The 22,539-nt window shown below is 32.6% G+C and overlaps 1 protein-coding gene across 1 annotated transcript; it reads right to left on the reverse strand.

The window, feature by feature from the left end:
- Window positions 1-63: 63 nt before the first annotated feature.
- LOC130622617 (cytochrome P450 20A1-like) lies at window positions 64-22,184 on the reverse strand. The gene is made up of 13 exons (XM_057438099.1): window positions 21,635-22,184; window positions 12,422-12,527; window positions 11,563-11,618; window positions 9,155-9,324; window positions 7,281-7,426; window positions 6,911-7,081; window positions 4,313-4,391; window positions 3,090-3,217; window positions 2,834-2,888; window positions 2,626-2,746; window positions 1,596-1,707; window positions 1,351-1,415; window positions 64-412 (listed from the first exon to the last, which is right to left on the reverse strand). Exons 2-13 carry the CDS (start codon window positions 12,515-12,517, stop codon window positions 160-162), a joined length of 1,452 nt encoding a protein of 483 aa, XP_057294082.1. The 5' UTR covers window positions 12,518-12,527; window positions 21,635-22,184; the 3' UTR covers window positions 64-159.
- Between the last annotated feature and the right edge of the window lie 355 nt (window positions 22,185-22,539).

Here is a 22,539-nt window from a genome sequence, read left to right on the forward strand (position 1 = left end):
TGAATATTACACTTACAATATCACTTGATTTTACATTGTGCCTATGAAATAATGACTACAAGATTATTTTTTATTGCTATAATGTATTTAAATAAATTTCATTAATAAAATTAACACCAAAGAATAGTTAAAATTTATATGTTAGTTTGCATGTTTGCTTCAATTACGTGGTTCCATTTTAAACCAAACAGCTTCTTTTGGTTGTGTGACTAATCTATGTTGCATGGTGATATTCTGCCCCTCCACAAGTTTGACTTTAAATTTACGGATTATATCCACAAGAAAAACTGTTGTGTCGAAGTACGCAAAACGATAACCAGGACATTTACGTTTACCAGCAAATCCAAATGGTTCAAACGCCATGTTTGGTCTTTCTTTGAGTTTTTCTGGACTGAATCGATCAGGATCAAATCTAAAAATAACAATTATTAACAGACAGTTGAACACAATGGGTAAATACTGGTTATTTATTTATCTCTAGGTGAAGAGATATTCAACCATGGACTACAGTTTTTATTGTGAATTGTAGAAATTAACAAAATAGTTGGTGGAACAGATAAAACTTTTATTACATTAGGTATAACCCCGCAAGCAGGATAGCTATAATTCCTAGTAACTCTGTACTGTATCTATATTCTTCCATACTTTAACCATATAGCAGTGCAAGTAGCATTCTACAACAACTTTGAATGCATAAAAGTTATAATTTAAATCGAAAATTGTTAAGGTTGTTTTTTTAATGTAGATAGGGTACATAATATTTTCCATTTTAATTATGCAGGTCAAATAACTTGAAAAAGGTAGTGACATCTGTTACTTCATCCTGATGGCAGTCACTAGGGACAACTTAAACGAGAGACCTGATCTTTAGTAAATAATCTCACCTCCCCAATAATTCAACATGCAGGATAAATATTATTTCTAAGGAGTTTGTACCATATCACTGAGATTATCCAGGAAAAATTCTATTTTTTTGTTTCTATGCTTTTTACGCATTACAATAAATTCTGTGGCTTTTATAAAAACTAACCCTGCAATGGGAATAACAGAGTAAATACAGTGTATTATTTGATCAAGGTTTCAAGATGACATCACCAAAATATATCCCTGTGATTTTCTACCTCCCTAATCAAATGGTTTTTCCATGGCTTATTCAACCAGTAATACTGTTGTTTCTCTTGTTTAATACAATCCAAATAATAATTTTAAGGGGTTCATAATTACCGGAAAAAGGCTATCTGCGTTAATTAGAGGACACATTAAACTAGAGAAACGACAGTAGTTACTACACCATGTAAACATTTAGAACATTTCAGATCTATTTTTATTTTCATTAATGCTAAAACCTACTTCTTTGGTTCTGGCCAAATATTCTCATCTTCCAATACAGTTCCCAAAGAGATTATCAATGGTGTCTAAATACAAGAATAAAAGAACAGTTTCATAATATAGAATTATCATACTACCAAAGAAAAAAGTTGGAACAAAATGAATAAAATTTGGACCCAAAGAATAACAATTTAAAAAATATGTTGCAATTCAACATATTTTTTAAATTGTCATTCTAGTGATTGCGGACTAATAAATTTCCATACCAATTTTGGAATGATGTGGCCGCCTACTACAATATCATATTCAGAGTATCGAGCAGCATAGGGTGCAAGAACAGAACATCTCAAAGTTTCGTCTATTATTTGCCGAGTGTACCTACAGAAAAATTAATCATTATCATTAATTTACTAAGAATTTATAGCTAGCCTAGGTAGAAGAGGTTACATTAATGCCAGACCTTTAGCCTGGCCTAACTCTGTAAGCTCTGGTATCAAATTTTGCTGCAAATTCGTTATCTCACTCCATTCTCTCGAAATAACCATATTATCTTGGTCTGAAAAATGTCCAAAAACTGGTCATAATACCCCTAAAAAAGCACAGAATCAAATTCCAAGCATTAATTCTAAATCCTCCTAGTAAACTGCTTCTGGAGGAATTCATTTATATCGACTCTGACTACCCCCAGATTATCAGAGAAATGGTAAGTGGAGCATTTGGAGAATTCAGATCTGAATCTTGTGTACCAAAGAAATAGCCCCCAAACATGGCTGAGTCAAAAGCAAAGGTATAAGCAGTAATTTTTCTATTCCACAATCAATGTTTTCTCCACCTCATTTTTACTTTATCGGTTTACTATATCAGTTGTATATGTCTACAGTTGTTTCAAATTTTAATTTATTTAAACTCCTGAACCTAACATTTTGGATTTTTTCCCAGTTTTTCTTTTTTAGTGACAGACAAGTGGCACTTTTTAATTAATAATATTTCCCCTCTTCAGCAATTGTCTCAAAAACTGCATTACTCAGTTTTATGAATATAACCCATAGTTGCTGTAATCGAGGAATATCTATTTATAAGACCAGTGTACAACCTGCTTACTTTCACCATACATTAGATTTCAGTGCTGGAAGGCGTTGGCTGTCTTGAGTGCTTTAATATTCTTAAGTGTCCTAATTGCTTTAAATAAACAGCTCATCGAGGAGGGGTTTACCTAGATTCAAAATGTGCCAAAGAAAAAGCCACCAAAATAAACTCTTTATTTCTAAAAATAAATACTTAAAAAGAACAACATACGTCAATTTGTCCATATGACTCATTGAGATTGTTTCGTCACCTAGTACTTCCTTTAATTCAGCCAATAATTTCTCTTCGACCTCAGGATGTCGACAAAGAAAATAAAATGTCCATGTAAGTACTATCAAAAAGAAAAAGAAACAATAAAGCACGCATTTCGAATTTAGATCTAGAAATTATTGCTGCAGTAATAGAAATGTTGACTCACGATTTCCAGTAGTATGAAAACCACCGATCAAATATGTTATCACCATATCCACCAACTATAAATGTTAAATTATTTTGGAGTTTAAAAATTTAAATAAATTTAAAAAATTGTAAAAAAATATGTAGAAAATTTTTACAAGTACCATGAATTAGTACTTTACCTTGAAATGTACAAGTCTATGGCATGCTAAATATTATGCTTTTCTAAAATAACCTTGGACAAACAAACACAAATCTTTTATTATAGCTTTATATACCTGCTCATCGTGAGGATACAATTCTTCTTTTTCTAACATAACATCTAAAAGATTATAAGTTGTCTTTTCTTTTAATGTTCTTCTTTGTTCAATCACTTTCATTGCTTTGTCTTTTATCACAGTCAATGCTATAAAAGAAAAATGAAAATAAACGAAAATAAAGATTTTTAGTGTCTCCTGAAATTCATGATCAGCAAGATAGTACAAATACTGACAAAATTTTGTTAACTTAAAAAAACTAGGCCAGATATCTCAACAACTACATTGTGGTATTTCTATAAGGGTGAGCATAAACTTTTTTAGTCTGGAGTGATTTTTGAGGGTGGCTGCTTACTAGAAGAAGGCCCCTAATAAATTGGCAACTTAAATGTACATTTAAAAATAAAACAATAATATATTGGCAAATTGTATGGAAATTTCGTCAAGAAAATATCCAACCTTTGAAAGTCAGTTACTGGCAAAAATAATATAAATATAAAAGAGAGCGTGCCAAAATGTAAAAAGAGATTTTTTTTCTCCAAAACAATAATGTACTCTCAGTGCATGTAAAGTACATGTACTGAGTACATGGAGGCTTATTTGTCAGGAATGATTTCAAAGTTCAAAGAGAGTGCTTATTGGAATAAACAGGATCAAGTATTCACAGCATTTTCAAAGTTACTTGTCAAATATAACACCCATCACAAACTAAGGAGTATGGCAGTCTAATTTTCAAGTTTGATCATGTGATTAACTGTTGACATCAGCAAAAATTTAAAAATAAAAATGTAAAATATTCAACATAACATACAAAAAATATATAGTGGTAAAATAATAAAAGCTAGAATTATATAGATTGTTATCCTAAAAAAAGAAAGGTTTTTTAGTTTTGCAGCCTTACAACAAAAGGAGGTAATTCGTTATCTCCTGGCAGCACAATTTGAGTTTTCAACATCAGACGAAAAACCACAACATTATTATTTTAGCCTTGCACCATAAGTCAATTGAGAAGGTAACAAATGAACACCAACATTTCTACTTTCCATCAAGGCCAAACATGGTTAAATAATGCCATGTATTGTCAACCTTATCAAAAAGCCTCGTATTGCTGTATTTTAGTAGTACATAAACACAATGAAAAGTGTGTTGCTATAGTTCAACTAGCAGACTAACAGACTTAATTTTAAAACATCAATAGTGAATGTTGCACTGACTTAAAGCTAGTTTAATATGAATTTACAAACCATCATCAAAGGCCTTTTGTCTTTCACTTCCGGGTTCTGGCATATCACCATCGAGACGACTCTCCATATCTTCCCAACACTAAAAATATATTTATAATATCAAATTTAAACAGCAAAGATGGAGAAAGTAAAGTATTCAAAACACCTTCCCACTTAAAAGAAAACAAAAAATTGCAGGGCATTCCTTTTAACTTTTCTGGAGTTTGGTTAGAGTGTCTAACAAAGGAATAATCTGCAAAAAATATAAAAAATTCCTTTATGTTATCAATAATAAACTTAGATTAAGCAGTACTTTAATTAAACATAGTACATGTTACTGACCACAATAACATCACTTACCAAAGTGTGCATATTCAATTTTTTTGTATCTTTATAGGCACCCAAACATAGGAAAATTCCCTCCTCAAATTTTTAGAAACATTCTTTACCATTCAGTAAGAGACAAAGTAGGCTGATACATAAGTCAGATGGTTGTCAAACACAATTAAATTAGTTGTGGTTAGAAAGTGAGACGAGTTGTAAAGGGTGTGTAAGCTATGTCAAGGGAAGACTGTGTTTTCCAGCATAGGTTGCTTGTTTGTGTTATTGTCTTAAAGAGCACTAAGGAAGCCATATAGACCACAAATATATATCTGTAGAAGCTAAGGAAGGTTCTTGTACAGCAGTGTATAAGGCAAACCAGAGTCAGAAAGAGAGAGAGAGATTTGCAGATATGTTGAGAAGGAAGACCAGCGTAATGAGATGTGCAATATAGTACAGCAAATGAAGAAGACTAACTAAGATGTTGTAGGTCAGAAACGTATACGAGCCTTGACTAGTACAGGGGAGACAAATTTAGAAAGAGCTATTTTCAGGAATTTCTTAACAGTAAGCTGATTGGGATGACGATGATGCAGTAGGGCTAAGACTGAATAAGTAGAAGGGGCTATCATGAAGACTGGCAAGGCTGCAGGACTGCCAGGTGTTGTTGCAAAGATTGTAAAAGCATCTGTATATATGCTGAAGTTGCCACACGGCTTAGAAAGTAAATGGTGTTATCCTGAATGACTGGCAGTCTAGTGTAATAATCAATTGTTTTAAGAGCAACAGTGATTCCTTTAAAAAGAGGTAATTATAGACGGTCGAAGTAAGTTGATCAAACAAGAAAGTTATTGATAGAGGATTGGTGAGTTACTGATTCACTTAGTGATGAATTTAGTATTAATGTTGGTGTAATTACTGTTCTGTACTTTGTCCTTTATTGTTTGCTGTAGTCTTAGAAGCACTGTTTATAAATTTTATTAGGGTTTCCATGGGAATTATTTTATGCAGATAATTTAGTTCTCATAGCGGAGTAGATGGAAGATGGAAGAATTAGTAAAATATTCGAGAATTGGAAAAAAGGATAAGAAGAAAAAAGGGTTAAAATGCAGCAAAGTCTACAGACATGTTTAGTAGCATTTAAAGCCAAGTGTGACCTTTTGGTTGGAGACCTTTTGGTTGCCTTGTGCAGTTTGCATGAAAGGGTTGTAACTCCAATTTTTGTTGGAGTTGTAAGTATTTAAACATAATATGTGCAGTGGCATTGTAGGAAGTTTAAGAACTGACATTCAGTATGTAAGCATATAGGCAACAAAGTTTATCCAACTTTAATGATGTACAAGTGGCTCGTGAAGAACTTGTTACTTAGATGATATACTGGGTAGTAAAGAGGGTATTAAAGGAAGCGTTACTTGCAGGATAGATTTTGCTGGGAAAAAGGTCAGAGTTACTTCCTATGCTGAGTCTTGTTGAGGCCTGTATAAGAAATGCTGTTGTACATACATGGGAAGTGAAGCAGGAAGATCTTTACCATTCAGAAAAGAATGTGACAATGGTTAGGTGAATGTGTAACACCAGTTTGAAAAACAAAAAGAGTTCAGATGAGCATAGACGCAGGCTAAGTATTCATAGTATTGGAGATGTTATCCAGATAGGAAGCTTGAGTTGGTTGGCACATTTGAAAGGGATGAAGGAGAATAATTGGGTAAGTGCAAAGACTCAATAGTTTCTGGACCAAAAACAAGAGATATAAAAAGTGAAAGACTAGGCAGGAGGTAATAAGGGCAGGAATTTGAGTTTAGAATTAATACAGTCCAGACCAGATTAAAAGAAAGTAATTACTTCGTTTAATCATGGTAGCATGGAAAACAGATGTTAAGTAGGTAATGATGACCATACCAATGACATGACAATGACATGTTCATGATAAAAGTACTCAATCTTTGTTGCTTTTTAGCCATGATTTTTTCTGATTCAACATTCAAAAAGCTATTTAAAGTCAATCACAAAAACAAACAATCATGTCAAAAAAGCTAATATATGAGTATTTCTTTTGTCATCTGTAATTTAAACAGATAGGCATTCAAACGTTATCAATGTATAGGTATTATAAAGGTAAATAATTTGACAGGAAAGATGACACTTATAGGTCTCAGCACATCTAAAACCGCTATCATGTACAGGCAATAGGGATGTCACTTATAAAAAAAGGTGGTGATAACCGCAGCGGGGGAGGTAAGACCATGGTTTTGAAAAAGAGAACATTAAATCTAACAAAACTTCAGACAAACATCTTACCGTGTCATATGCAGTAGAAAGTTCAATGCACTCTTTATTTGATTTGAAATATTCATTACCAAAGGATGTCCTCACTAAAGACTTCATGGCAACCACAAACAAGTATTGTCTTAACTGTATATGTTCATCTGTATTCAATGTTGATAGTTTCTTCATAAGTTCTTCGCTAGCCTAAAATGTAAATGAGTAAGCAATTAAATAAATCGAAAATTAGAATTGCAAGATTTTCAAAAAGGGGTGGTAAAAAGGAAAATACTACATAAAGCATTACTTCAGAAGCTTAACACAATGCATACAACTTTTTTTTTTGTAATACAAAATGGCAGCATTTATAAGACAACAGTGTTTTAAAAAGAAATATGGTAATTACCTCATTGAAAACATGGAAATAACTTTTAATAGCAGAGAAACTGAAGTGTCTGTCGTGTATCTGTCTGTGTTTTCGTCCCAATGGACCATTCAAGTACTGAATGCTTGATTCTCCAATTAATGGTTTAAAAAGTTCGAATTGGTGGACTAAACATGAAAAAATATGCAGAGTTATAGGGTCATTGTATGTATACTTATATGGTAAGGCCTTAAGACACACAGTATATTTAGAATGTCCCAATACTTTACAGAAATAATGTTATATAATAATACACTGTGGATCAAAAAATAAAATGTGATGAAATCAATAGCTTAATTTAAATGTGATGACATCAATAGCTTAATTTAAATGAATGAAGCCATTACCATCCGCCTAAAACTTAGAGTTAAATCTTAGAAACGAACTGGTGATGTCAGTGTTTTCCACTGGCAGGTAAGTAGGGACCACCTGGCAATTGAGTAAGATTCCTAAATCGGGTTTTGCAAATTGTTTCAGAATAAACAGGTTAACTGTCAAAAGTAATGATCCTATACATATTCTTGATCAGCATGTCAAGCTCTATAAAATTGAGGGAACAGGTTTAACATTTTTAAGAAAGAAATTTTTGTATTTTGGCAGATTATTGCTGTTGTTAGCAATATCTCCTTAATTGTTTGTCAAAAGCACCGTGATCATATTCGACTCCTTCATTAGAGTTTCAAGCTTAATGCATTAAAGGAAATGGGTAAAAAAATGTCTTTAAAATTTTTAATCAATGATGTCAGCATCATCATCAGCAGCATTATAAGCCCTTAAGTTTCTTTGACTGTTTGTCGAAAGACATGTTTCTATATATTTTATTGATCAGTTTATCAAGCAGTGACAAGTAAAGAAATTTTTAAAAAATATTTATTGTAATACTAACAGATCGTTGCTAACATCATTAAAACTGATATAACCCACAGCCTCAGGCCATTTCTTGTATAAAACTATGCCAGAGCTACAAAAAGCACCCGCTAAAAAAATTACGAATGCTATGGTGTGCAAAAAATCGCACTCGTAAGCAAAATTTACATGTGTGATGTGAATATTTGCAAGTGTGATTCACGTTATATGTTATTTAAGCTGTATAGAAATGAATTTTGTAAAACCATGGTAAAATGTATTAACCACAAGTGCAAGGTTGAAACAACGTTGAACGCGATTATGTGTTGGCAGATTCACTATATGTTTTTTGGCATTAAATATATTTCTAGACATTTTTGATTTCTCTTTCCCCTTTTAAATAGATTTTTTAAACTTTATTCAACATGTTTTCTCTTTGGTATTACATCACGAGAACATTCGTCCGAAAGCTGTATTAAGGTAAGGCTGTATTAAGGACACCTAACCTCTCCCATGTTCTGATTATATTTACTTGCATGGGCGCGCACTCTTCTCGCAGTATTCTCTGTGACGATGAAGGTCGAGCTGACTTGTGACCACCTGACAAATGGTCTTTCATTCCAGTCTCAGTGTAATGCACCAGCCGAGCATAAGAGTGTCAGCATAATGGAAAGGGGCAGACTAATGTTCTCTATACATTATAAACAAATCAATAACGAAGAAACGAATGTTATGTAATCAGCGTAAAAGCGTTTTTCATCGCCCTATAATATTTTAGAAAAAGAAAAAATTCACGAGTGCGATAAAAAGCACTTGTAAATCTTTTTACGAGTGTGCGGGCGAGTGCGCGTGCGATCGCACTCGTCTCAAGGAATGGCCTGCAGCCTAAGTGAATTTCGTCACAGGCTTAAATAGGCAGTAAGAAACATTTCCATGACAACTTGCCATACACATACACAGGGCGTGTGATGTCATCGCACACCATGTGCTATTTGGGAGTGTAGTCTTACCAGGTCGATCAAATAGTGTTTGAATATCTTTCCATAATGCTGGTGATCCTAAACTTACAGCCAATTCTTTGCCCCAATAAAAACTGAAAATTGGACCAAATTTCTTGTGGTTGTCATTTAAGAATTGATGCAATCCCCCATCCTTGGTGAGCGAGCCTAGATTTCCCAATCTAAACAAAAACAAAACAGACACTTGTTTGTATAACAGTTCAAATAAAAGCAGCAGAAGGATATTAATTAAACTTACATTCTTAAACTCAGAAAAATACCCATAAAAATTAAAAAAATCAGGTAAAAAACAAAGCAGTGAAACAAATATTGTAGAGCTTGAAACCCAACCCTTTTTTTGGGTGAGTCTATTTAGTCTCTCGTTAATTATGTTACACAAGCTCGCAAAGTTTATAGACTAGCATAACAAAAAAAATAATTTATTTTTAATGATGACAAATAGACTATATATATATATTGCAGATGTTGTAAATAAATTTTTAAAATATTACATTTCTGATATTTTGAAGTTTAAGGGCCGTTATGTTTTACAGGTTTTATTTACCATGATTATATTTCTAAAAATAATAAAAAATAGTCTGGGCACGAATAAAGCGCTTGTTGGGACAAATTTTTAGCTTGTTTTTGTGTGACTCAATAGCCCAGTCAAGTTTCTCGGTCACTTTCTCGCAAAGAATTATTTGTGTCATACAGAGAAAGACCAAGAAATGTGTAACTTTTTGTTGTTTCTTTCCTAATTCTTTGCTTTTTATACTAACGTTTAACTTTTAAATAACGTGTTGAAATGGTGCTAATAGTCCTCACTGTGGTAGTTGGATGATGGTAAAAGGGTATTTTTAGCTCTATGCCTGCAAAAGCAATGAGCATGGACTGAAAATACATAATGCACTGCTAGATATTACACATTATTCCTTATAATCAACCTTCATGGTATGGATTAAAAAAATATAGCTAGATGGCTGAAAACCACCATATGTACAACAATGTAATCTATGTTTGGCTATGGCTACAACAAGGACAACCAAAAGAATTAGAGCTAGTTAGCTAGCTAGCTAATTGTTGGAAAAGTAGAAGAAATGGATAATCAAATATCAAGCTAAAAGAATCAAGATATGGATAATTACTTAGGAATATTTTTAAATTTGGACGAAAGGTTATTAAAAATGCCACAACTGCATATGTACCTTATACCGTCAATACCGTCTTATTACGTGATTATCTAAAAGAGAATATTTAACCCCCCCCAACTACATAATTTTATGGTTTAGCATCTCTAAAAATAACTTTGAAAAAATTGTGATTGAATGGGAAGTCATCAGATGAAAAGCGAATTAGTAAAAACATTCAAACATCAATTTAGCTACTATAATTTTGTTGTTTTGATGCAGACAAAGTCGTGGATGCCAACAAAGACGTGATCAAGACATATTTTCAGACAATGTATAAGGAACTGATATACATATTGGAATATAGATATATTGATAAATGCTAATGCCAAATTTCTCTAGCAGATTCATTGTTAATCCTGTTGGGTTTAAAATTGAATTTTAAAAAGTAATGAAGGTAATCTTTAAGAGATGGACTTTTACAGAAAGAAGTTTTCATGATTTTTTTAGTTTTTTTTTCTTTATTTTACAAGTTCACAACAAATTTTAAGAGTCAATCCTGTGTTTCCATGTGTTTTACAATTATGGGCTACCATATGGAAAATTTGTCCCTACAAGCGCTTTACTTGTGCCCAGACTGCGCTGTATGAAAGTCGGTAATAACGTTATCAACTATAATGATATTTCTTTTTACTAGAAAACGCAGGAGTGACAAATCCAGTGATTTTTTGAGAATATCGCTTGTCTATGTATCTTGTAGCAATAATTTTGCAGCTCACCTCTCTTAAAATTGCTCAAGTTTATTTATTTTTTATTTGATACAATTCTCTATTTACCAAGATCAAAAGTCACAACAAAATTATTAAAAAAGCAGTAAAAAGCAGTAAAAAAGCCTGCAATTTTTACTGCATATGTAAAAAAACATGCATTTTAAGAAGAAGGGTAGACAGCGGAACATTTGTATATTTTGTGTGCTATAGAAGATGTGAATTGCATACTGAGTGTCGTCTATACAAAACATTGAAGTTGTATCTGATAAAAAATTTAAGATTAAGGATTACAAAGAGTATCAACAAGGAAAATACATTAAATAATTGTTACAGAAAAAGATTGTTGGATCTCATACCAGTCAAATCATTCTGGATACGTTGGTGCTGATTTGAACATTAATTTAAATGCACAAATAAAGATGTTTAACAAGTGCTAATAGAGTGTTTTTCGTGGCCTATACACCTAGTTAACATTCTCTAATATTTTTATTTGATAAGAAAACACAAAAATGCGAGCACTTACTCTTCATCCTCTGATGTCAATCCAGGACATGATAATTTACCTGCAGATCTCTCATTCTAAAAAAATAATTTTAAACTGAACATAATATGAAAGTTAAATAAGTCTGTTTCCACATCTCTTTCTATTCCACTAAATACACATACGAAAATGCAGAAGAACATGAAAATGAGATTAGTTAGGAGAAAATTTTGGTTTACAGAGAATTTGTGCACATACAGTTTGCTTATATACAAAATTTGTTTTGCATACAATCTAATTGTAATTAGTTTGTTATTATTAATAACATTTCGTAACAAAAGAGGACAAGCATGTTAAACATATACCTTTCTGTATCATTTCTAAATTAATTTTGAAGATGCTAAAGGTGTGCTAATAGCTGTATTTAGTTACATCATAAAATATTTGAAACTTTGGGCTGGAAATTTTCTTCTACACTTCATTTATCAAGAACATATTTTATATGCAAAGTTATATTACATTGGTTTATTAAGTGATTCCTGTTACTGACATTAGCATATATTATTGCATATTATCTTTAAGAAATTTAAAATAATTTACCTTACCCCTGCAAATACTTCTTTTCTACCTGTGTTAAGCACGATTTTAAGAAACTGCCAGTTAAAGGCTGTAAAAGTCAACATTTCGTTGATACATTTCTCGAACTGACATGTCATCAACTAGCATTCAAAAGTTTGCTCCTAAGTAATCTCGTTTATATGTTTTTTTTTGCATTTTTGCAAATGCATTTCGCAGAACAAAAACGGTTACAGAAATTGGCTTAAGAAGAGAAATATTGGAAAAGTACTGCAGATGTTAATTGTCAAGATAATTTTTAGTAGTATAATACATTGCAACTCACCCACCACAAGTATACCAGTGTGACAATTAAAGCAAGCACTCCTGTAATAGCAAATGCAGCATAGTCTGTGCCAACATGTGTGATTAGATCTCTCATACTGAATATTCTAAAACAAACGGAAAAAGCAGGAATTCTCTTTAACATGCATATGTAATTTTTTAAAAAAAATACAACAATGAATGCTATGATAATTCAATTGTAAGAAACCCTTTAATGAATGCTATAACTTCATATTGCCTGGAATTAAATCCCATTGTCCCATTGTCAATAGAATAAATTCCATTATCAATAACATTAAGTCACTTCAAACATTTAATAACATTAACCAGCAGAAATTTAAGAATTGTTGCTAAGAGTTTTTGTCTTAATTTAATGTTTTTGAAGGGGAACACCATTAAAAATCCCTTTTTTCTTTTGTGTTTTATACATACTCAGAAAAGCATAAGAAATCAAAAAAAACTTACTTCATTGTTTCATAAAAAAACAGACAGGCGCGATTTCATTTAGGACTGGACCCGATTATGAATAATGACATCACATCCTGCAGAAAGTTTAGGTGAGCGCAGAGAACGTTCATGTTAAGACCTATAGCTTACATTAAATCGCTTTCTATATGTAATTTACGTTTAAATCTTTAAAAAAATGGTTAGCTGCTTTGCGTTTCAATGTACCAATCGACCAGAGAAGTGTAAAGAAGTAAGTTTTCACAGAATCCCGTCTATGAAAAGAAAAAACTCAAAAAAAAAAATGGCTAACCAAAATACGTCGTGCAGGTGATCTACCAAGCGATCAAAGTTTTTATATTTGGTTGGGGCACTTCACAGATAGTTCTTTTAAAAGAGATCTCCAGGAAATAAACTTCCATATTAAAATATTGCCACTTTGTAAAAATACCATTTTAGCTGGAGAACGCGATCAAAGTTTCTCATTTCTTCTCATTTCATTATTTGTACTTCTATCCACAGAACACAACCAACAACGTTTTGTATATTTTTATATTAAATAAAAGAACATTGTACCAATTTCCAATACAATCCCCGTCAAAAAGGTTTTCTAGTTAAACATGTATCTTTCGTAGCGCTCAAGTTTCTATTTTTTGTTTTTTAAAAAAAAAGCTTTTTTATGGCAAGACATGCCGAATATTTTCAGGGGGTAAATGTACCCATGTAATGCTGATAATGCAGTTTCTAAAAAAGCTTTGTCAAAACAACCACTTATAAATCAGTAACTTCTGCAACGCATTTATGACCTACCATAATCATAAAAATGATTTTTATTTATACAATAATAATACCCCTGTTTTACCAAGTTATCACGACCTGAACATTATTCAATCTTTCGATTACTTATTTCAATGGTCCTCCATCACAGAGAAAATTCCAACGTTATATAAAATTTGCTTGCATTTGTGCGCAAAAAAGCGCGTGAGGAGGAAAAATATTGCTGAATTGTAAAAAAAAAAAATTAACTTGTAAAGTAGGAAAGACTTTTTGCTGAAGCTAAAGATAAAGTTTTTTGACGAAACGAATGTTAATAAAAGCGATAATATATTTTATATTTTTTATTTCTTTAAAAAGAAAATATTTTGCTAAGAATGTTGCTTTGAGTCAGTAAAAGACAGCTCGTCACTTTGCATCATTATTAATATCTCCCTTGTGAAACACAACAGGTTCGAAGTCGTGTGGCTGTAGCTTTGTAAAGTCTTTTTCACAAAAAGAATTATCCGATTCTATCTTCTCTAAGTTATAATCTTCGTCATTATTACAAGACGTCTTATCAACGAACAATGTAATCAATAAGTAAACAAACTTTTAGAAGGTGTGCTGCTGAGCTCAAGGACTTTCTGCACGATGTGACGTATATGCTTATTTATTCGAACCTAGTCCTCTCGAATTTACGCGACCTTGCAAATTTATTTAAAATTGAAGATGTTTACAGACCCCACAGTGCCCCTTTAACTGGACAATGTTGTGTTTACATATAAAATACTAGTCTCAATTTTTCAAAAAATGTGTAGTTCATGTTTTTTTATTTAATTTTTTTCACATGCGTTCTCACAATAACACAACTCATATTCTGTTTCTTTCTCCATTTCATTTCACATGCTTTCATACGCAGAGGAAATGGCTTGCATGCAAAAATTATGATGTTTTGAGAAGAAAAACATGTGTGGAGTGTTCTGAATGATTAATAAAGGTTTAACAACCTCATATACAGGGTCGGTTTTATCAAAACTCCTAATCAGAATGATTGCAATAGCCTAGTTTTATTCTTCTTTTTTGCATCCTTATTTATTTGGTAAAAATGTCATGCAGTTTCAACACCATTTTTTAATTTATTCTAACCGCCGATTTGGTCTTGAGTTACAGCACTAATTTTATTTATCCACACCTATACAACACAAAATTTATGAACATGCAAGTGATGCAACTGGAAATGCAGCTAATTATTGTCTCCATCAAAATCTAGATATGTATTATATCAACATAATTCCAAACTTTTTCCCGGGCCTTTTTTTATATCTGATATGATATGAAAAAGTAGCTCTGATGACTACCACCATTCTGCTATTCTGGTCCAAAACACATGCAATGGAATGTTAATTTATACCAAAACATACAGTAGTGGAGTCAGGACACCTAACATCGTGAACCGTGTATCATGCATGACAAGTATATCCATGATGCTGTCACAATTACAAAATGTTTGAGCATTGTGAACATGGCGATCTATTGACATTTTACACAATCTTATTTTTTCTTTATTGAATACTTTATATATCTTTATATATGTTTAAAATTACGCTAGCTAAACTGTAATACAGTTGATACCATTTAGGAAAAATAATTAAAACAAGATAGAATACGCTTGTCGTAACACCCTTATCCGTTATGAAATTTAAAAAAATGATTTTACGGCTACAAAAGACTTTAAATATTCTCAACTAAACAACCACCCCGTCTGAAAAAGAATTTGCACTTAAATTTAGATTTTGCTATAAAACAGCGCAAAAACATTAAAAGAACACTAAAACTGTTTGTTTTATTATTTTAAGTAGAAGAAGAATAACTTGCTGTAAAGTTTGGAAACAGGGCAAGTATAACTTGCTGTAAGACTTATAAAACAATACAAGTATATTCTGTACAAATTTCAAAACAGCACAAGAATAATTCTTGCTGTATAACTTTTAAAACAACACAAGAAAAATTCTTGCTGCATAACTTTTAAAAACAAGTTTTTGAGAATGCAAGTATTTTTATCTTTTCACCTTGAGAACTAGTTACATATTTTTTAGTAAGACAAATTATTATTATTTTTTCTTCACAACTAAAAAATATAAACTGTGTGCGTTATGCAAATATACATAGAAAAAAAGGTCGGTGTAACACCCTCCTCCATTGTTATTTTTATTATTTTTCTTGTTGTTCGGACCATACATTTACGATAAAATAATTTTTATTTCGCCAACCGACCAACTAGAACAACTAATTAAATAGGAGTCCCCTAAGAAAACCTATAAGAAAATATAAATCGAAATGCAAAATCTTTTTAGGTAAATTAGTTTATTTAGCAATATTTAAAGTCTTTTGCAGCATCAAAATTATTTAGAACTCATAAAGAAGGGTGTTACAGCAAGCATATTCTAACCTGTTTTTTGCATGTATTTCTCTCACACATTGGTCTAAACAGCAGTCTTGCAACATGAAATTTTAACATATTTTTGTTAACAACAAGGAGAAAAACATGTAATGTATTTGTGTTACAGTATTTCATTTTAGCTAGCATATTTTCACCATTATCATAACAGAGGAGGGTGTTACAGCAATAATAATCTGTCTTGTTTTTTGCTTGTACTATAATTATCATAATTATAGTTAAGCTCACTACAGTACTGCTGAAAGGTAACTTTACATGTATAGTGAGGGAGAGTAATTATTATGTCACATCACAAAACTTTGTTATTCTGCCCAGCTCAATCGACTTAAATTTCCTTTGTTGTTATTTTGTGAAGGCTATGGTAGCTTTGGTATGGTACCTTTAAAGTAAAAAGAATTTTTAGTTCCTAACTGCCTCGTTCCGCACTTTTCGCAAATTATTGAGCGCAACAATTAGCCGCAAAATTTAATATTACGCCTTCGAGGAAAATTATAACGCTGTAAAATTACAATATATACAACTGCAGCGTACGTGAATAATACAACTAAGCTCTTAAAAGGAAACAATAACTTTCTTATAAATAAATTACATCAATAACCTTTTACAATGGGTACTGAAGGGTAGGTTAGGGCATCATCAGGTTGTATATCGCAGAAGTTGTCGATGACATGCTTCGAAAATGCTTGTCACAGGCACAGTTTAACATGAAGCAAAAGTACACAGGAGACCCAATTGGTAGAGTCTTCAGAGAAACTCTCTCCTCACAACTGCTGTGTCGTGTGAGGAAAAAGAACTTCTGGACTTCTTTTTAATACGACATACAATTTTTTGAATTATTATTACGAATCGAACAGCACCACATTCTTTCTGTAGCCTGAATGATTTTAGTTAGTGATAGGCTGTAGTTTAAAAGAACACAAGTATTCAGAAGATGTTATCTACTTATTGTTTATACATCTAAAAAGTAAATGTTAACCTACTGTTCGTGTTTAGACAGTATAACTAACTACAATAGTGTTGGATGGGGTTTTTGTTCTGTTTGGTGCAGATCTGATACATTGGTACAACGTTGCGTTGCTGTTGTGTTTAATGATTATTGTGTTAAACCTAAGTCAGAGCTACAACGATTACAGTACAGTCCAGATGTAAGCGTACGCCTACGCTCAAGTTTCACACTTTTTTCTCGGAGGCGGTAGTTGTTTGTCTTTTGTTCTTATTAATTATCTTGCGAGTCTTGTAAGTCATTAACTTGGACGTAATAAACAAAAGATTATTGAAGAAAAAATAGCTTATTATAACTGCACGTAACTATTGTCAAATAGTGTTAACATAACTATTCCCAATAGCATATTGCAAATGTTATCAACTCTATCAATGTGACACGAAGAGCCATTGTTTAATATTTTTATTAAACAAAAGTTTTGCGTGGAAACTAAATAAACTAGCGAGAAGGCATTGTTGGTTGCGCGGGTTAAATAAAGCTTTTAAGCGATAGAAATGTTTTTTTAGATCACATTTTAAAAGTTTATAAACGAAAAACGGCGATAGAAATGTTTTTTTAGATCGCATTTTAAAAGTTTAAAAACGAAAAACCGCTATAGAAAAGCTCACATTTTAAAAGTTTAAAAACGAAAAGTGGCGATAGAAATGTTTTTTTTAAATATTTAGATCATTGGATTTGTTGTTTTTTAAAAGAGCTTGTGTTTTTTTAAATAAATCGAGATTAAAATCGCGTTACTATAATTAGTTTCGTTGTTAAAAAAATATAAATTCAATGGCCTTCGCGTTTAATTTATTCTCGCGCAGAGTATTGTTTTTAACACGAAGCAATTATTTTCGCGCAATTTGAAAGGAACTCGCTATCCTATTGTTTTTTTTAATACAAGCAATTATTTTTGCAAGTTGAGCGTACGCGTACGCTTACATCTGGACTGTACTGTATCAGGTTAGTCACATATTTCGCCTTTTAACAGTAAAAAACGTGTTTTCCAATGTAAGCAAGTTAATAAAGCACACTGAAATAAGATTAACCATACAACTTGGCCTAATTAAATTGTCTAGATCACTTGATAACTTGGAATGAACCGTGACATTGGAGCGTAAAACTCTACCGCCATGTCAACATGACGCTGGTATCTATTACGCTGGTATCTATTACGCTGCTATCCTGTAAATATACAAGTACCCAATCAAAACAAATGACGGACTCTAAAAGCTACAATGTTAAAGAAAAAATTGTGTCAACAATAAGCGAGAAGGGTATTTCCATTGGACTGAAAGCGAAAGTTACTCAGGCATGATAGAAACTTGTTATCAGCGGAAAAAATGTAATGATAATTTGGAGCATTATTTACAGTTAACAGTTGAATACTTGAGTTTGTATTATATATTTAATTAAAAATTATGGAAGTATAAATTACTTAGAGCTAGCAACTGCTTCATGCTACTTCCACTTTTTGTAAATTAAGTCAGTTTCTATACACACTTTCGTGTCTCAATTTATGCATGTGTATGCAGCTTAAAATAGAGGCTTCGGTAACTTGCGCATTGCTACCTGTTTTTTTTGTTTTGGAACGCTGTTTTAAGCTAACTTGCCTCAATTTTGTGCATACGGCTGAAAATAGTAGATTTGGTTAGTTAATTTGGAATTCATAGAAAATCTTTTATAATTTTGCTGTATTATAAAGTTGAGAATATCAAGAAACAATGTAGAAAATGTACACTTGAACTTAATTAGTTATTCTACAGGCGAAGTCGAGTCTCTTACCGTCGGTTGCTGAGCTAAATAACAATAATTTTATAGAGAATCTATGGTCAGAACAACAGTAACAAAAAATAAAACAAAAAAGAAGAAGAAAAACTATTCTTGTGCTGTTTTGAAAGTTGCACAAAATATACTTGTATTGTTTAGAAAGTTATACAGCAAGTTATATTTGCACTGTTTTTCGAAATTTATACGGCAAATAAGTTATTCCTCTCCCACTCAAAATAATAAAACAAAAAATTTTAATGTTCTTTTAACGTTTTTGCACAGTCTTATGGGAAAATCTAAATTTAAGTGCAAAATCTTTTTACAGACTATAGTTTGGTTGACAATATTTAAAGTTTTTTTGTAGCATTAGAATTATTTATTAAAAATTCATAATGGAGGAGGGTGTTATGACAAGCGTATTTTACCTTGTTTTTATTATTGTTCTAAATGGTATCAACTAAAAAAGGTCTTGCTGTTTTTTCTTTAAAACGTTTTGCTTAATATTATCACTGGCCTACACCCACTGAAAGTCCAGAACTTAACCTAATAGGGATGCTGTGGTCTGAATTAAAACAGTATCTATTTTTTTGACATGCAAAAATAGCTCATGTATTTAACAGTAGGTTAATTATGACAATGAAAGTTCTGACGTTACCAAAAGCTCATGCAAAGGTGATATAATGTAAAGTTACATTCAAGCAATACTGTATGTAGCTGTAATTTAGGCAGCTTCTTTTGTTATATATAAATTAAATTTAAAAATTAAATTTTGCACAAGCGATACTGGTTTTCACTCATGTGATTAAAGACCGAAAAATTTATTTGATCATGTCAGCCATATTTTGCTGACGTAATTGAAACTTTTTTCAAAACAAGTAGGCAATTACCAAGTGTCAACGTGAATTTCGGAGGCTGATGTCATTGTTAATTCAGTGGGCTGAGAGGTAAAAACAACTAGTCTGTAGGTAGCCTTCAATTTATTTTTGTGGGGATGCTGGGCCTTCTTTATCAGCCATTTAGTCAAGTAATGTATTGATATAAACCTTTATAATCTTGGACACTTGTAATATATATAATGCATATATAAGAGAGAGTTCTGGGGAGTTTTCAGCCATGTTATATATCTTATATATAGAAAGTAGCCACTGCCTACCTCATCCAATATTTATCCATCACTTAAAACAATCATCTTAGCATAACCTTAACATAATTTTTTCTGGCTACCGGCTACCTCTAACTTTTACCACATTGGTAATTTTCGATGTCAATTTTATTTACCCTATCACGACTTCAGACATTCTAAAAGCTTCTCAACGATCAAATAAAACACTTAGCAAACGGTTTTTCAAGAATAACAGCGTCTGTTTAACGGTACATGCTGGATATATTTCTAGATAAAGATGCATTTTCACTTAAAAACGAGTCTGATCGGATTGGAACGGATAATTGAGATTTCTGAAATCTGATTGGTTGATAATTTTTTCGTTTTGAACCATTCCGGTGCGAATTGATTTTGATTATATATTGCACACGTACAGAATCTTTTCACTGTGAGGGTGTGCATTATGTAGGGTTACAACATAGGGATACTATTATTAAAAGATATTTTATGATATCTCCATGGTTAGGGTTAGTAATGCAGTGCTGCAGTAGCAGGTAGCCGGAAAAAAGTTCAACCTTTAATATTTGAGCTGGTAACTGGTAGCAGCTTTAATTTAATACCTTTAAATAGCAGTGGGAATTCTAAAGTTGCTCCGACTTTTTAAATTAAAATGACGGTTGTCCTCCGAAATCGCCCGTACTTTCCCGAACTTTTTGGAGTATTGTTCAGGTCTATGTGGGTTTTTTCAGGCGAATACTTGAATTTTTTTACAACGCCAAACTCGTCCGATAATGCCTGCACTTTTTACAGTGTATATGTGATTTATACCGGCACCCTCGTCGCTCAGAGCATGTAAAATATGCTGACCATATTCACTGTTCTAAGTGGCTTCCTTAGAAACAAACTTGACTGTCATGACATGAGAATGCATCTCTCTTTATACGCCTGATACTCAAAGTATGAATAAATAACCCGTAATTAGCGTGCCTCATGCTCAAGACATGCTGATGCATCTCAACAACTGATGCTCAGAGTATAAAGACCATCTGTAATTAAGAGGGTGCTGATATGTAGCCGCAAACGCCCGCATATATACGGGCGAGTTCGGGCGACTTTTTAAATAAAATTGGTGGTTGTCCCCCAAAACCTCCCGCATTTTCCCGAACTCTCCCGGAACATTCCCGAAACGCAATTCCTTGTAACAAATCATGCGGAAGATGTTGGGAAGAAGGCGCTTGAAGAGAAAGGAGTTAATAAAGTTATTTATGAAGTAAACTTTTTCAAAAACCATCAAAAACAGTTCTTCTACGAACTTCGCTAACACATAGTAAGTTTATTTTAATTTTTATAGTTTTTTTATAGTTTTTATAAAACGCCGAACTCGCCCGAAAACGCCTGCACTTTTTACGGCGTATGCGGCTTATCGGCACCCTAGTCTGTAATTAGCATATATCTGACATATAGGGTATATATATATGACAAAACATAAAGGAGACATCCACATTCCTCTTCAATTCCTCAAAACTGCACAAAAAGTCCAATGCGTGAAGCATATAGCTAACTAGCATGACAGAAACCGCTTGTCATCTTGCATCATGACATGAATAAATGACTATTATTGCTCACAGTAACCTTTTTTACTAAAAAACAAGACAGCTATATAAAAAATGTATATAGTATATAGCTAGCTGGGACAACTTACGTGCGTCGTTGCGCGTGTAACCTCCTGTCTCGTCAGCCTATTTTTCCTTGGTTTCAATAAAAACCGCAGGAGATTTGCAGGCTAACTAAACGAGCGTGTGTTCATGAAAGCTTCTAATGTCACCAATATCTAGTTGTTTATTTAATATGAACAAAGTTGTCCAAAATACTTAATTTGTGTATTATAGGGAGCATGGCATTTTAGGGTGTAAAAACTAACTGGGAGTGGAATTGATAGCGGTGTGCATTGATTGATTCTTTTTTTTTGAAGCCGGGATACCAACCATGGATAAAAAATGCTGCGGGCCGAGCTCAGCTGCGGTTGCGAAGAGAGTTCACACTTTTTTGCTGCCTGAAGCTTTTGGCTAGCACAAGTAATTTGCTTTCAATTGATATTCCTTGTTACACGTGGCTAGTACAGGCACAGACCATTGTGTTTTAGAGAAGATTGTGTCTGAAATGGAAGACTGTTAAAACTGTTGTTTATTTGCATCCCCTGCTCTCGTTGAGATTTGTTTGAGGGTGTGTGGATTTTTTAGTTCGACGTTTATTCTGTGACCATTTGACTTTACTAAGAACTGATAAGAATCTGCAATAAAGCTTATGCTTCCTTCTTTTGGTTGGCTTCACAAATTTCATCAAGTCCACTTTTTACTAGGAGTGTGGTGGATAATAGTTAACTAGATTATCATGGCATGGCATATCCGTGTCTTCATTCTCTAATGGAAATAATTCACCCTATATTTGGACCTCAAAAACTCCTCTTCTTTTTTCAAAAACTTCTCTTGTGGCGTAGTTTAGTGGCTCGCACTTTGTACGGGAGGCCAGGGTTTGATTCCCCTCTTGGCAGCAATACAATATGGGCGAGTGAATGTTACCATAGCTCCGGGTTAACCCAAGCCATGT

Source organism: Hydractinia symbiolongicarpus, chromosome 12, assembly GCF_029227915.1.
Source record: "Hydractinia symbiolongicarpus strain clone_291-10 chromosome 12, HSymV2.1, whole genome shotgun sequence".
Lineage (NCBI taxonomy): Eukaryota > Metazoa > Cnidaria > Hydrozoa > Anthoathecata > Hydractiniidae > Hydractinia > Hydractinia symbiolongicarpus.